At 35.7% G+C, this 17,729-nt stretch overlaps 1 protein-coding gene across 1 annotated transcript in view; it reads right to left on the reverse strand.

Annotated features, from left to right (window-relative positions):
* The window catches only part of CCDC7 (coiled-coil domain containing 7), a 485,718-nt gene that overhangs the window by 333,328 nt on the left and 134,661 nt on the right, over positions 1 to 17,729 (reverse strand). The window contains exon 15 of the mRNA XM_046679053.1: positions 12,762 to 12,974. Coding sequence (XP_046535009.1) covers positions 12,762 to 12,974 — 213 coding nt within the window. The remainder of the gene's footprint in view (positions 1 to 12,761; positions 12,975 to 17,729) is intronic.

Here is a 17,729-nt window from a genome sequence, read left to right on the forward strand (position 1 = left end):
TAACATGGGCAGTGGGCAGTACTGTCAAAAAAGTGATATAGAGATGGTGTCAAGATGGTGGCATAGGAAGACTCTGAACTCACCTCCTCCCATGGACACAACAAATTTACAACTACTCTTGGAACAATTACCACTAAGAGAGAACTGAAAACTGGATAAAAAGAACTGCCACAACAAAGGATTGTGCTGACTAAGGTGTAAGAGGCAGAAATTCCTTTCTGGAGAGAAAAAAAGTGACTTTCACGAGCCATGGCCCTTCACAGCCAGCTGGGAGCAATCCTAAGGTACACAGTCTTCCCTGGAGGAGCGGAGGATCTGAGTGAGGGAGCATTACCACTACAAACAGCTTTTGGACTCAGGACAACCAAGAGGAGTGTCATAATATCTGTCTTTGCTGGCAACTAAAAACAATGGGGGACACCCCCAGAAAAGCTATTGGACATAAAGGAAAGAAAAGCCTGCACTTAAAGGGCCCACACACAAATTCACTTGTTTGGGGAAGCAACCTAAAATCACCAGAAAGGTGCATGGTCCTTTGGTAAAAAGAGACTCAACTGATAGGCTCCAGGTGCATCTCAGTGAGAGGTGAGACCTCCTCAAGGAATGAGACATTGGCGGCAGCCATTATTGTGATGTAGTACGGGTATGCTGACACAGACAGTGCACACACCATTGGAGTACTTCCCCTGGCCTATTAGCCTGGGGGTCTGCCCCACCCACTACTATATCAATCCAGCTCAGTCAAGGCAGGCAGCCCACCCTAGAGACTAGCATAATTGCATAGCAAGCTCTCAGGCAACTTGTAGGCCCGCACATGCAGGGTGCATGGAACCTCAGCAGCTGGGTGAGTGGGTCCACCTCTGTGGGGCAAGACATACAAAAGAGGCAGGCCTAGGTTGATGGAGTGTGTGTGGCCTAAGCAGTGGGAGGAAGGGTGTGCCTCAGTGGGTAGGGGTGCACACAAGGAGCAGAACCATGTTGACAGGGTATGTGGCCGTAGGGGCAGTGGGGCTTGTCAGCTGCAGCAGACTTGAGCTTCTCAAATTGCCCTGTAGAGTACTTGCCCCACCTTCCAAAGCCTGAAACAACTTGGTGCTCCCATGCCTCGGGCCAGCCCCACTCAGCTGCAAATCTGAGAGAGCTGATAATAGCCTTGCAGGCCAGAGGCCTACAGAAACTGTAAGGCCCTGGAGCCTAGCAACCAGCCACACTGGGGGAACACTCACTTAACAGAAAAACTACAACAAAAATGTGCTATTAGACATTGCAGCCAACTGTGCTGTGGCTCCCATGCCCAATAAAGTGACTGAAGGGTCTACAGCAGCCACACAGAGCTGAGCATCACAACCAGCCAACCAGGGGGACAGCCTAGCCTCCCTGGGCACCTGCTGTAGCAGCAACCCTACCACAACAGAAGGACACACGTATCCAAAGAGGGGACACTCCTGGAAGACTTGGAACTGGTGAGAAGTGGGAAGTACACTGCTGGGCCTGATAAGGCATCTCTTACATAAGGCACCTCTCCAAGATTTGGAGATGTAGCTGACCTACTAATACATAGATATAAGCACAGGGAAAGAGGGAAAATTAGGAGATAAAGGAATACATTGTAAGTAAGGGAACAGGATAAAATCTCAGAAAAAGAACTAAATGAAACAGAAGTAAACAATCTACCTGAGTTAACACAAAAAGCCATAAGGATGCTCACTGATCTTGGAAGAATGGATGAACTCAGTGAGAACTTCAAGAAAGAATTGGAAAATATAAAAAATAACCAATCAGAAATGAATAATACAATACTGGAAATGAAAAATTCACTAGGGGGATTCAATACCAAAGTAGATGATACAGAACAGATCAGCAAGCTGGATGAAAGACTAGAGGAAATCACCCAAGCTGAACAGATAAAAGAAAAAAGAATTAAAAAGCATGAAGACAGTCTGAGGGACCTCAGAGACAATATCAAGTGCACTAATAACTGTGTTATAGGTGTCCCAGAAGAAGAGAGAGACAAAGGGGTAGAGAATCTATTTGAAGAAATAATAGAGGAAAATTTGCCTAAACTAAGGAAGAAAATGGACATCCAGGGACAGAAAGAACAGAGAGCACCAAACAGATAAACCCAAAGACGCCCACACCAAGACATATGGTAATTAAAATGTCAACGAGTAAATATAAAGAGAGAATTTTCTAAAAGCCACAAGAGAAAGGTAACAACTTACACACAAAGGAAACACTCATTAGGCTATGAGCTGACTTCTCAGTAGAAACCTTACAGGCTAGAAGAGAGTGGCACGATATATTGAAAGAGCTGAAAGGAAAAACCTACAGCCAAGAATACTCTACCTGGTGAGGTTATCATTCAGAATGGATGGAGAGATAAAGAGTTTCCCAGACAAGCAAAAACAAAAGGAGTTTCTCACCAAGAAACCAGCATTACAAGAAATGCTAAAGGGACTTATTTAAGTGGGAAACAAAAGACCACAAATAGGAGTGATAAAGTTATCCAAAAAAAGCAATAAAGTCACTGATAAAGGAAAACATACAGTAAAAGTAGCAGGTCAACCACCTATGAAATAATATAAAGATCAAAAGACAAAAGTACTATAATTACCTATGTCCATGATAAGAGGGTAACACAGATGCACAAAAAGAAAGAGGTTAGATATGCTATCAAAAACATAAGATGTAGGATGAGGGGAGTAAAAGAGTAGAGCTTTTTATCAAGAGGTCAAACTAAAGAGACCATCAGCTTAACACAGATTGCTGTATACATAGGTTATTATATATGAACCTCATGGTAATCACAAACCAGAAACCTATAATAAATACACAAAAAACTAAGAGAAAGGGGCCCAAATATAATGCTAAAGAAAACCATCAAACCACAAGGGGAGAGAGAAAGAGAAGAAGAAAGGAACAGAGAAGCACCATTAAAACACCCGGGAAAAAAGTTACACAATAGCAATAAGTACATACTTATCAATAGCTACCTTAAATCTCAATGGACAAAATGCTCCAAGCAAAAGGCACAGGGTGGCTGACTGGATGAATAAAACAAGACCCACATATATGCAGCACACAAGAGACACACTTCAGACCTAAAGATATTCACAAACTGAAAATGAAGGGATAGAAAAAGGTATTCCCCGCACATGGCAAAGAAAAGAAAGCAGGGGAACAATACTTATATTAGGCAAAATAGACTTTAAAACAAAAACTGTAACAAGAGACAAAGAAGGTCTCTATATAATGATAAAGACAACAATCCAACAAGAGTATATAACACTTGTAAATATCTATGCACCCAACATAGGAGCACACAAATATATAAAGCAATGATTAACAGACATAAAAGGAAAAATTGACAGCAACACAATAACAGTAGGGGACTTTAACACTTCACTTACACCAGTGGATAGATCATCCAAACAGAAGATCAACAAGGAAACACTGACCTAAAGTGACACATTAGACCAGGTGATCCTAGTAAATATATACAGAACATTCCGTCCAAAAACCGCAGAATACACATTCTTTTTAAATGCTCATGGAACATTCTCCAGGATTGATAGCATATTAGGCCACAAAACATGTCTCAATAAATTTAAGAAGACTGAAATAATTCCAACCATCTTTTCCAACCACAACAGTATGAAACTAGAAAGCAACTACAGGAAAAAAAATCAGAAAAGCCACAAATACATGGAGATTAAACAAAATGCTACTGAACAATGATTGGTTCAATGAAGAAATCAAAAAATACCTGGAGACAAATGACAAGGAAATTCAACAAACGAAAATGAAAATGCCAAAATTTATGGGATACAGCAAAAGCAACTCTAAGAGGGAAGTTTATAGCAATACAGGTCTACCTCAACAAACAAGAAAACTTGTAAATAAACAATCTAACAGTGTTCCTAAAGGAACCAGAAAAAGAAGAACAAACAAAGCCTAAAATGAGTAGAAGTAAGGAAATAATAAAAATCAGAGCAGAAATAAATGAAATAGAGACTAACAAAATAGAAAAAATTCATGAATCGAAGAGGTGGCTCTTTGAAAAGATAAACAAAATTGACAAACCTTTAGCTAGACTCACCAATAAAAAGAGAAAGAATACTCAAACAAATAAAATCAAAAATGAAAGAGGAGAAATTACAATGGACACCTGAGAAATACAAAAGATTAAAAGAATACTATGAAAAGCTATATGCCAACAGATTAGATACTCTAGAAGAAATGGATAAATTCTTAGAATGATACAACCTTCTAAAACTGAATCAAGAAGAAATAGAGAATTTGAATTGACCAACCACCAGTAAGAAGATCAAATCAGTAATCAAAAACCTCCCCAAAAATAAAAGTCAAGGAGCAGATGGCTTCTCTGGTGAATTCTACCAAACATTCAAAGGAGACTTAACATCTACCCTTCTCAAACTTTTCCAAAAAATTGAAGAGAAGGGGAAAGTTCCTAATTCATTCTACGTAGCAACATTACCCTGATACCAAAACCAGACAAGGACAACATAAAAAAAGAAAATTACAGGCCAATATCACTGATGAACATCAATGCAAAAATCCTCAACAAAATACCAGCAAATTGAATACAACAACATTAAAAAGATCATCCACCATGATCAAGTGGGATTTATTCCAGGGATGCAGGAATGGTTCAACATCTACAAATCAATCGTGATACACCACATTAACAAAATGAAAATGAAAACTCACAGGATCATCTCAATAGATGTAGGGAAAGCATTTGACAAGATACAGCATCCGTTTACGATAAAAACTCTGAATAAAATGGGTATATAAGGAAAGTATCTCAACATAGTAAAGGTTGTATATGACAAACTCTCACTAATGTCATTCTCAATGTCAAAAAAATGAAAGCTATCCCTTTAAGAACAGGAACCAGACAAGGATGCCCACTTTCACCACTCTTAATTAATATCATGTTGGAAGTGTTAGCCAGAGCAATCAGGCAAGAAAAAGAAATATAAGGGATCCAAATTGGAAAGGAAGAAGCGAAGCTGTCACTATTTGCAGATGGCATGATTTTATATATAAAAAATACTAAAGAATCCACCAAGAAACTTTTTAAAAAAATATGCTAAAGTTGCAAGATACAAAATCAACATACAAAAATCAGTTGTGTTTCTATACACTAACAACCAAGTAGAAGAAAGAGAATTTTAGAATACAATCCCATCTACAATTGCAACAAAAAGAAGAAAATAGGAATAAACTTAACCAAAGAGGTGAAAGACCTGTACACTGAAAACTATATAACATTGTTGAAAAAAAACTAGAAGATGCAAAGAAATGGAAAGATATCCCATGCCCTTGGATTGGAAGAATTAACATCATTAAAATGTCCATACTTCCTAAAGCAATCTATATATTCAATACAATCCCTATCAAAATTCCAATGACACTTTTCACAGAAGTAGAACAAAGAATCCTAAAATTTATATGGAACAGCAAAAGACCCCGAATAGCCAAAGGAATTCTGAGAAAAAGAACAAAGCTGGAGGTATCAGGCTCCCTGATTTCAAAATATAATACAAAGCTATAGTAATCAAAACAGCATGGTGCTGGCACAAAAAGAGACACACAGATCAATAGAACAGAATCAAGAGCCCAGAAATAAACCCACACATCTAAGGGCAGCTAATATTTGACACGGGAGCCAAGAACATACAATAGAGAAAGGAAAGTCTCTTCAATAAATGGTGTTTGGAAAACTGGACAGCCACATGTAAAAGAATGTAAGCAGACCATTATCTTACACCATTCACACAAAATAACTCAAAATGGATTAAAGCCTTGAATGTAAGACCTGAAACCATGAACCTTCTGGAAAAAAACACAGGCAGTATGCTCTTAGACATCAGTCTTAGCAGCATATTTTCAAGTACCATGTCTGACCAGGCAAGGGAAACAATAGAAAAAAATAAACAAATGGTACTACATCAAACTAAAAAGCTTCTGCAAAGCAAAGGCAATCATCAACAAAATGAAAAGAGAGTCTAACAAGTGGGAGAACATATTTGCAAACCATTTATCTGATAAGGGGTTAATATCCAAAATATGTAAAGAACTCAACAACAAAAAACCTAACAACCCAATTAAAAAATGGGCAAAGGATCTGAACAGACATTTCTCCAAAGAAGATATACAGATGGCCAACAGGCACATGAAAAGATGTTCAACATCACTAACTATCAGGGTAATGGAAACCAAAACTACAATGAGATATCATCTCATGCCTCTCAGAATGGCTGTAATTAACAAGACAGGAAATAAGTGTTGGAGAGGATGTGGAGAAAAAGAGAACTCTCATACATTGCCAGTAGGAGTGTAAACTGGTGCAGCCACTATGCAAAACAGTATGGAGATTCCTCAAAAAATTATGACTAGAACTACTATATGATCCAGCTATTCCACTGCTGAGTATTTATCCAGAACTTGAAAATATGAATGCATAAAGATACATGCACCCCTATGTTCATCAAAGCATTATTCATAGTAGCCAAGACTTAGAAGCAACCTAGATGCCCATCAAGGGACAAATGGATAAAGAAAATGTGGTGTATATATACACAATGGAATACTACTAAGCCATAAAAAAGGTGAAATCTGGCCATTTTTGACAACATGGATGGTATTATGCGAAGTGAAATAAGTCAGAGGGAGAAAGTCAAATACCGTATGATCTCACTCATAAGTAGGAGATAAAAGCAACAAAAAATTACATAGAGACAGAGATTTGAGTGTTGGTTATCAGAAGTGAAAGGGAGAGGGATGAGGGCCAAAAGGGTATTTGGCAGATGGGTGTGGTGATGGATTGTAATTAGTCTTGGGGTGGTGAACATGATGAAATCTACACAGAAATCAAAATATAATGATGTACACCTGAAATTTATATAATGTTGTAAACCAATGTTACCGCAATTAAAAAAGTAAATTAAGAAAACATTAAAAATTATATAAGTGATGATAAAGTTTCATAGGTTATAGATGTCTGGATATATCCTACTAATATAAGTATTACAGAAATTGTCTGAAATTAATAGAAATTTGTCAGTACCCTCATTGTCTGGTCTTATATTAAAATGTTTATGTCACAGAAATAACCAAATTTCCTTGTCAACTACATTGTAATTAACTCTCATAAGATCTTTAATTTTGACCATTTTTGTCACTTGTCACTCAGAGAGAGATTGTTTTACTTTGCTTCTTCTCTGAAAGTGTTTACAATCAGCTACAGGTGAGAATGCTCCACAGCATCACTTGAACAGCTTTGAGACCATGCCACTGGACTGATAAGAATTTCCAGAACTAATTAAGAAGCTGATGGATTCATAAAAGTGCTAACCCAAGACCAAGAAGAAGAACAATTGAATTAATAACATGGGACTGAATGAACTGATGATGATAATTAATTTTTTTCATGACCCTTTGCAATATTGCTGGATCTTTAATATTTTTTTTCCATATTTAAAGAAATCTTTTTCTCTTTTCTCTTAAACTATCTATAACTTATAGCAATTTGGTAAAGTATACTTTTGTGAACAAAGATGAAACAATAACTTTTTCCTCCTACCTGCTCCCTCTGGCATTTGGAAACTCTTAGTGAGTATTCTTATTTTCATGGCAATATAATTATTTGTATAAGTAAAATAAGAATCTGTTCTCCCTAAAACAGGACACACTTGAAAACATTGGTTTTATTACTAGAGCTTTGACTGAAATGTCCTATTTGAGAATGATGCATAAAATCAGATATGACCAGACAGTTTTAAGCAACTAAGTCTGACTTTACTGAGTCAGTAAAACTCCCTTCAAAAAGTTGCCTTGTATCTTGCTAACAGGGTTTCTGACCTTACAGGTGAGTAAGGAAGATCACTTCCCAGCAGGCCCAGGAACCTCAGGATATCTTGAGGACCTCAGGAAGAAAGAAATTCACCCAAGTCTGTACATAAATTCAGGTGAAGTCTGACTGAGCGTCCTTGGCTTGGCTTCCTAGCCTCAAGGGGCTTTTGAAAGTCCAATCTGAAATTCCTTATGAAAAGTTCCAGCAAAGCAAACTCAAAAGACCTATGTGGTCATACACTATTCTTGTTGCACTTATGTAAATAATCAGGCAAATTTTAATGAGACTAGACTTATTTTGCAAAAGAATTAGTCTTATCTTATCTTTGATAGAAATGGGGGTGATCATAGAGAGAGAAATTATGTTTCGATAGAAAACTACAGCACACTCTTGTGGGTATTTAATTCTAGTCTTGCTCATTGTCTCTAAGGTTTTGGTATTTATCTTAAACTGGACTGAACCCTGAATTCTAGTCTTCTCCAGTATCTGACTACAACTCTCCAATTTAATGTTTCTAATTTTTCTCCCTTCTGACTTGGAATCATTTAGAATTAAAACTGTCCTTTTCCCAAAGACTTCCAAGCTGAAGCTGGGTGACGTGATATAAACTTCAAGGAAATCACCATGACAGATTATGTATGCGCAGCCTTCATGCCTGCTGTCACTCAGAAAGTTCACTGGAACACCCAATGCCAACACCACAGACATTCAAATTACATCAAGAAATTCACTGCAGAATTGTCACTGCGAGGCCAGTCCGTGGCTGAGTGGTTAAGTTTGTGAGCCCCACTTCAGCAGCCCAGGGTTTCATAGGTTCAGATCCTGGGTGCGGACACGGCATCACTCATCAAGCCATGCTGAGGCAGTGTCCCACATAGCACAACCAGAAGGACCTACAACTAGAGTACACAACTATGTACTGGGGGCCTTTGGGGAGAAGAAGAAGAAAAAGAAAAAAGAAAAGATTGGCAACGGATGTTAGCTCTGGTGCCAATCTTTAAAAAAAAATGGAATTGCCTCACTCCATCATCTAAAGATATTTTGAGTCCAACATCTAGAAAGCTTCTTGACTGGCTTCTTTCTGGACTCAGAAACTGGGTTTTTTAACTATTAATCTTTATTTTTATTTTATTTTCATAGAAACTCCTCTCATTAAATGCTAGCACCATTCAGCAAATACCCTCTACTACAAAGTCCCAAGGGATGATTCAGCTGGTTGTTAATGAACAAAAGGTGACCAAACAAGAAACAGACTCATATTGTTCAAAGGAAAGAAGAATGTCTCTTCTTTCCTTGAACATGAGGTAGGACTAACAAAGATTCTTTACTTGACCAAACTTTAGTCAAACTCCTGAACCTTCTCCTAGGCCCATCTGTGTACTTCCTTATAAAATCCAGTTTTAGCAAGAACCCTGATAAGTCAATTTAGCAACAGTCCCCCATCTTCCATATCTGATCGTCCTCAATACCTAATCAGATTCCTCATGCTCTACTCCCCCCCGGTGATGTCCAATCATTCTGGCCTGTCTTTAGGAAAGATCCTGTTAGGTTGGTTTAGCCAAAATCTTCCTTAACCCTGATGTATCCTCTTAGTAATTTTCCATTAACACCCCCCACCCCCATCCTACTCTCTGGTATAAATTCTTACTTGTCCAGGGTATATTAGGAATTGAACCTGATTCTATGCTGAGGTCTCTTTTCCCCTGTTGCAACGGCCTTGAATAAAATCTGTTTTTACCACTTGGACTACTGCCTAGCTCTGTTTTTTCTTTGACAACAATTTGATTACATCCTCAGACCCTGAGCCAGGGGACCCAGCTAAGCCATACCTGGATTTCTGAGTTACAGATACTATAAAATAATACATTTTTGTTGTCTAAGCCACTAAGTTTTGAGATAATTTATTATACAGCAAAGAATAACTAATACAGTACGTTTTGTTCCACATTCATTTTTTTTAACCAGGTGAATTTTAGGAAATGAGGGATAGAGAAACAATGTTAAAAGCAAAAACAACAAAATATGCAAAACCATGAAGGTGGCAAAAACATGGTGTATTCCATGAACTTATAGAATTTCACTGCAGCTGAAGCATAATATATGTTCATGTGCATGTGCATATTAAGGTATGTGCAATGGGGCTGGAGGGCTAATTTAAAATGAAGCTAATGTCTCAGGAAAGGACCAGATCTGACAAAGCCTTAACCCATAATTAGGAATTCGCACTTCAACCTAAGAACAATGAGAACCATTAAAAATTTTAGGTAAGAAGGTAACATGAATAGATTCCAATTTTTGAAAAGATGACTAGACTCTAACATGGAGACTGCACTGAAGATAGTTAATTCTGGAGAGAGGGAGACCCGTTAGAATCCTGGTGGAAGCTTGAGGACTGTCAGTGAAACTGGGGAAAATGGACAGAATTTGACGGTTAATAATTGGATTAAGAAAAAGGAAGAGACAACAATTATTCTCAAGTTTCTATTTTCAGCAATTAGGCAGATGAGGGTACCAGGAAATTGTGAATATTGGGAGAAGAAATAGGTCTAAGAAGAAAGCGATTAGTTCATTTTGGGACATGGTGAATTCTAGATGCTAGTAGCCCACTCAAGCAGATAAATTCAGTATGTTTATATATAATAGGTCTGGAAATTAGGTGATATCTGGGTTAGAATTAAGGGATTATTTGGCACTTGAAGTTGAAGGTATATGAGTATGCTCAGAAAGAGTATGCGGAATAAAAAGAGAATGCAGGACAGAACCAAAAAAATACCAACAGTTAAAGGATGGACAGAGCAAGAGGAGACCAAAAACAGAGCACCAGAAAAATATAAGGGAAACCAAAAATTTTGCTGTCTCTAAAACAAAATGCAGATTATATTAAAAAGAAATAAATGAGCAAACATGATCAAATGCTGCTAAGAGGATAAGTGAGATAAAACTATAAAGTATCCTTCAGAATAGCACCAAGTAGACTTGTTGTGACCTTGACAAATTTAGTTTTAATACAGTGGTTGGGAAAGAAGTAAGATTACAGTTAATTGAAGGATTACTATAATAAGAAAATGGAGCGGAATATAAACAAACTTATGGACAAAGAGAACAATTTAGTGTTACGGGGGGGAGGGTGGGCAAAAGGGCTTCAGGGGCACATTTATATGGTGTTTGACAAAGATTAACGTACAACTGAAATGTCACAATGTTATAAACTATTTAGACCACAATAAAAAAATGTAAAAAAAAAAAAAGAGAAAATGGTGATAGTATCAACAACTTCCGTTCCACTAAAATCTCCAGTAATGACTCTTCCTGTTTCATTATTACCAGAGCAGTCCAGTCTGAATAAATGACATTATATACATCATCCATGCAAACAACTTAGCATACGGTAGATGTTTAATAATGAATGTTAAACTGAATACACAAGAAGACATGTGTGTGTTAATCTATTTATAAAACCACTAAAAGTAAAAATGACTTGCCCATGTTAAAGGTAAAGAAGTTACCTGGTAATAATACTTTAGGTAATGGAGTTATACTTTTAAATTCATCTTACCATTTAATCTAACATTTTCTATAATTAACCTACCATACATGACAACTTTTATTTTGGATTAAGGGAAAAAATATTAGGAAATTAAAAAACACTAAGCTATAAACAAAGTGACTGTTTGAATGAAGCCATACAGACAAGCAAAGAAGCCATCCTCAGACACAATTTTGGAGCCAGAAAAAACTGAATTTGAAATCCAACTCAACAATACTAACTGTGACGTTGCATAGTTTACTTAATATTTTTAAACTTCAGTTTCATCTTCAAAATGGGGGTGATAATAATAGCTACCTTACAATATTGTGTAAATGACTAACATATATAGATAGATATAAAATGACTAGCACATTTTAAATTGTACTGCTTCCATTTGTCTTAAATCAGCTCACAGAAACCTGCATTTCTAGAAATATTTGCTTTTATATTCAATTCAGTACAAAAAAACCTAATAATTTTAATAATTTCTCTTTCCCTCAGAACAATTTTCTTCATTATTTATATTTCCAAGAATAAACTAGGGTACTTCACAATTAAAATTATATACAAAAAGAAAAGATAAAAATAAGCATAAAAGTACTGTGTGACAGGTTCATACTCTCTTTAAAAAGGTAGAGTCTTGGGCCTTTAGTTCAATTTTACTCTATTACTTTACCATTTGCTAGTTTTGCTCTGCTCTCTCTGAAACACATATACTTTTGGTCTGAAAACAAGAAGGAGGGATACTAAAGAATATAAAATACTGTTAAAGAAATGAGGGACCTGACAATAGCTATAGTGCTAGAACAAGGAGGACACGCATAATTATGGTCTCGATGACTGCTTTACTTCTTGAACTCTTTTCATTACTCATCAATTTAGTTGCCTGTTTGTGGACTGTTTTTCTCTCCTAAGACATAAATAAATTAACAAATCTAAACAAAGTTCACAAGAGAGCTTCTGAACCCAGTGCACAACAGAAAGAAAAATAAATTCTTTTTCAAGAGGTTTTTCCCCATAGTTTTGCTTTTATATTTAATTTTATTGCTTTATAGCAAAATATCTTTAGCCTTTGAAATTTTATTTTTTTCTGGCTCTCAAATTTCAGATGCTTAAATGATCATTCAAAATCAAATATGTTTATATTTATGTTTATGTTTATATTTTTATTGATTCGTATTCAAGATAATAATTAATTGCTATACCCAGAAGATAAAAGGCAAAAGTCCAAGTGAAAAAAAGGCATACAAAATTTTTAAAAGTAATATATACAAATGAAGTTAATAATAATATAAAAAGATAACCTTCTTACAGCATACATTACTGTCTCTATTTTAGTTACTTCCTTACCTGTTGATGTTCTTGGATTTTATCACTTGTCCTTTGTCTATTTGCATCTGCAACCAGTGCTTTTCCTGTTTCTTTCTCCAATGAATTTTCACCTTTAACTTTTATTTTACTATTATCCATTTCCATTGTTGTCTTGGTCTTCCCCTCACTTGTAACTAACTTCTTCCCTTGATTTAGGAAATAGTCCACTTGATGCTTAGCTCTTTCAGCTTCCTGTTTTTAAAAAGGTAACCATTTATCAAGCATAATTTTTGTGACATTTTCCTACCAATATTAAAACTTTCAGGAATCCTCATACATCCATGCCCATATTACTTCTCAACTTTATTTTTACTGAGTTAGAGGAAGGTAAGTTAAACCACTGGCATAACCCATAGTTTAACAGACCCAAAATCAAAATTAAAAACTATGAATAAAACTTTTCCACATTGATAGCTATTTTTATACCCAGGAGGTTCTCCTGGCTATCTTTTTTTAAGACTCTAATTATTATACAGGTGCAATGAAGTTAATAAAAGGTGCACATTATAAAAAGTGATAGAATGTAACCAGGATAATTAATATCAAATAATAGAAGAAAATGTGACAATTTATTTCCTCTTGAATGAAATTTTTCTTTAAAATGTCACTTTTAATAACTTTTATTTAGTTTTCAAATAAAAGTTATTTTTATAAAAGAATATATAAATTTACAAAAATAAATTTCACAGAAAACTCACTAACATTTTGATGTACACCCTTTTCAATTATTTCTAAATATAATCAGTGCATACATGTATATGTATTATTAAATTTTTATTAAGTTGGATCATACTATACTATACTCACATAAAATGCTCTATTCATCAAAAAATGTCATATATATGATTCCATGACAATAAATATATATCTAAATCAGAATAACTAACAGAAGTACATTTAATAATATACTTTAATCTACTTAGCAAATTTCTTATCAATGGATATATTGACAATTTAAACATTTTTGCTATTAAAAATTTTATATTATACATACTTGCACAAAAATCTCTATACACTTTTTCTTCCTTACAATAAATGTTTAGAAGTACAATGGTTCAATTAAAAGGCTATATTTTTCCAAGTCTTTGACTACATATTTTCTTCCAGAAAAGTATCAGTTTGTACTGATAACAGAAGTAGGTGAAAGATTGCTCATTTCAGCATACATCCACAATTAAATATTTCTGTTCTTTAAATTTTTACCAAGTGGCAGGTAAAAAAAGACTCTGTCCCACTGTTACCTTACATTGAATTTATTTGATAACCAGTAAGATTGAATATGTTTGTATGCATTTCTTGGCCATGTGTGTTTCTAAATTACGACTTGCTTGCTTGTGTCCTTTGTCTATTTAGGGGGCGGGCTATCCACATTTTTCATAGATCTGTAAAAGATCTTCATCTAAAACATTTTGTAAAGAGTTTTCCCTTTATTTTTATACTTCATGATTTTTTTTACCATAAAAAAGTTTTAAATTTATATATAGACAAATATACTAATATGTTCCTTTGTGGTATAACGCTTAGAAGGCCTTGCTCTAGCCAAGACCATATAACTGTTACTCAGTGTTTCTTGTAATATCATCATAGTTCATTTATGACTTTTGGATCTTAAGTAAATTTGTAATTTATCTGGGTGCATTACATGAACTAGAGACCTAACTATTTTTTTCATAGTAGTTTACTTTTTTCATAGTAGTTTTACTTTTGTGACTATTCTATCCTTCTATGGAAAAAATTTAATAACTAAAACTATAAAATACTAAATTACTATATTCATTTGAATCTGTTTCTGGACTTTTCATTCAGTACCAAATTTAGAACTACGTTGCTTTAGTTATTATACTTTTACATTATATATTGATTTTTGGATGAGCAAATCCTCCTTAATTTTTTTTGTATAATCACCAGTTTCTTATCCCAATACATCCTGTAATAATTCTAACTTCAAAAATAATTCCACTTGTATCTAGAAGTAAAATTCTTTAAGTTTGTATATCAATTTGGAGAAAATGGAAAACTGGAATATTTATAATATTGAGGCTTCAAAACCAAAAATATAAATTTCTATTTATTCACCGTTCATCTATATCTCTCAGTAAAGTATATTTTTCTTCATATAAAACTCTATGTATTTTTGGAGTGATGTCAGCATTATAGCAGAGTGATGTCTCCCCTTAGAGTCTCCCCCTAAGGTACAACAAAAGGGACATTCATATGCCAACAGACGACATTGGTATATGAATCTGAGACATCTGAGAGACCCACACAGCCATATGCCTAAAAGTGGAGGTCCTGGACATCCCAGAGGAAGTAGAAGGGAGTAAGGGGAATCACCTCTCCCTCTCCCAATGGCAGTGACCCCGGGCTCTGGACCATGCAGCTCTAAGAGGAGAGGGCATAGGGGTGGCTGTCTATGGGAGCACCTTTGCCATCCAAGTCCCTTCACAGCCCATGGGAAAGCCCCATAGAGTGGAACTAAGGTATGTCAGTTGTATCATCATCAAGCTAGCACCCCACGAGAGCAGATATTGAGGGCAGTGTGAGAATGCCCCTGGGATTGTGCAGGCAAAAGAAAGTGCCCTTCTGCTAGCCCTGCACTCCAGCCCAGCCAGTCACCCAGAGCGCCTGTGCAGTTAGAAAAGCAGTGGCTGGAGCAAGCAAGTGGCAGATATTGGTGGGCTCAGAATACACAGCTCTTGACCCCTACCCAGGGGCAGCAGGTGGAAGCCATGACCAGAGACCATCACTAGGCAGAGGCACAAATACATGCTGTCAAACAGTATGAAGAAATATATTACATCTCCAGACCATAAGGAAAATGACAAGCACTCAGAAATCAATCCTGAAGGCACAGAAACATATAGTCTAAATGACAGAGAATTCAAAATAGCTATCATAAAATAACTCAATGAGTTACAAGAAAACACAGATAGTTCTATGAAATCAGAAATGTTGGAGATGAAAAACACAACAAATGAGGTAAAGAAAAATCTGGACTCCCTAAATAATAAAACTAATATAATGGAGCAACGAGTCAAGAGTCTGGAGGACAGAAATATAGAAATGCTCCAGATGGAGGAGAGAGAACTAAGACAAAAAAGAGATGATGAAACTCCCTGAGAAACATCCAACTCAATTAGGAAATGCAACATAAGGATTATAGGTATTCCAGAGGGAGAAAAGAATGAGAATGGAGCAGAAAGCTTGTTCAGGGCCTGGCCCCAAGGCTGAATGGTTAAGTTTGTGTGCTCTGCTTCAGCAGCCCAGGGGTTCACCAGTTTGGATCCTGGGTGCTGACCTACATGCTGCTCATCTGGCCATGCTGTGGTGGCAGCTCACATAGAAGAACTAGAATGACTTACAACTAGGATATACAACTATGTACTGGGGCTTTGGGGAGAAAAGAAAAGAAAGTTTGTTCAAAGAAATAATGGTTGAGAACTTCCAAAACCCGGGGAAGGAGCTGGAAATACAAATGAAACAAGTCAATCGCTCTCCTAACTATATCAATGTAAAAAGACCTTCTCCAAGACATATAGTAGCAAAGCTGGCAAAAGTCAGTGACAATGAAAAAATACTAAAGGCAGAAAGACAGAAGAAAATAACTTACAAAGGAACCCTTATCAGGCTTTCAGTGGATTTCTCAGCAGAAACCTTACAGGCTAGGAGAGAGTGGAATGATATATTCAAACTTCTGAAAGATGAAAACTTTCAGCAAGATACTCTATCCAGTGAAAATATCCTCCAGATATGATGGAGAAATAAAAACTTTCCCAGATAAACAAAAGCTAAGGGAGTTCATTGCCACAAGATGTCCCCTACAAGAAATGCTCAAGAAGGCCCTCATACCTGAAAAAAAATGAAAGGGGTTACAAAGCCTTGAATAAGAAGATAAATAGGTAGACAAAATCATAAAATTGCAGCTGTCTATCATAACAGGTTAGCAAAAAATTATAACATTAAAGATAAAGGGAAGGAAAACACCAAAAAGAATTATAATCATGTCATTTTAACCACAAACTCACAACACAAAATGGAATAAGTTGTGACAATAACAACTTAGAAGGGGAATAGGATAGGGATTGAATCAGTTTAGTCTAAGGAAATAAGAGGTTATCAGAAAATAGACTATCTAATTTACAAGATTTTTTTATGCAAACCTCACGGTAGCCACTAAACAAACAATCAGAACAAGACACAAATAATAAATAAAGAGAAAACTAAAAAAAACCATCATAGAAACTACCTAACTCAATTGGTAGTCCAAAATACATGGGGCAAGAAACTAAGGAAGTGCAGAAGAACTGGAAGACAAGTGATAAAATGGCAGCATTAAGCCTTCATTTATCAATAATCACTCTAAAGGCAAATGGATTGAATTCTTCAATCAAAAGACACAGAGTAGTGGGGTGAATTAAAAAACAAGATCCAACAATATGCTGCCTCCAGGAAACACATCTCAGCTCCAAACATAAACACAGGCTGAGAGTGCAGGGATGGAAGACAATACTCCAGGCTAATGACAAACAAAAGAAACAGGTGCTGCCATACTTACATCAGAAAAAGTAGACTTCAAGATAAAAAAAGCAATGAGCAACAAAGAGAGGCAGTATATAATGATAAAAGGGACACTCTAAGTAGACAAAACTGTGTATCTTTTGTTAAATATGATATCCTAACATTATGAATACATTTTTTTCTATTATGTTTTCTAAATGATTGTTTCTGATAAAAAGGAAACATTGTTTTTTTATATCTATTTTATCTCCAGCCACCTTTTTAAACTATATCATTAATAAATGTGTGTGTTATCTTGTATTTTTTGGAATTAAAATTATGTACTACACAAATAATTATACTTTTATCTATCCACTTATGAAAACATTTGTAGATTCTTTCATTTCTAATTTTACTGTTTAGCAACAATTTGAGAAAGAATAGTAAGAG

Source organism: Equus quagga, chromosome 12, assembly GCF_021613505.1.
Source record: "Equus quagga isolate Etosha38 chromosome 12, UCLA_HA_Equagga_1.0, whole genome shotgun sequence".
Taxonomy (NCBI): Eukaryota; Metazoa; Chordata; class Mammalia; order Perissodactyla; family Equidae; genus Equus; species Equus quagga.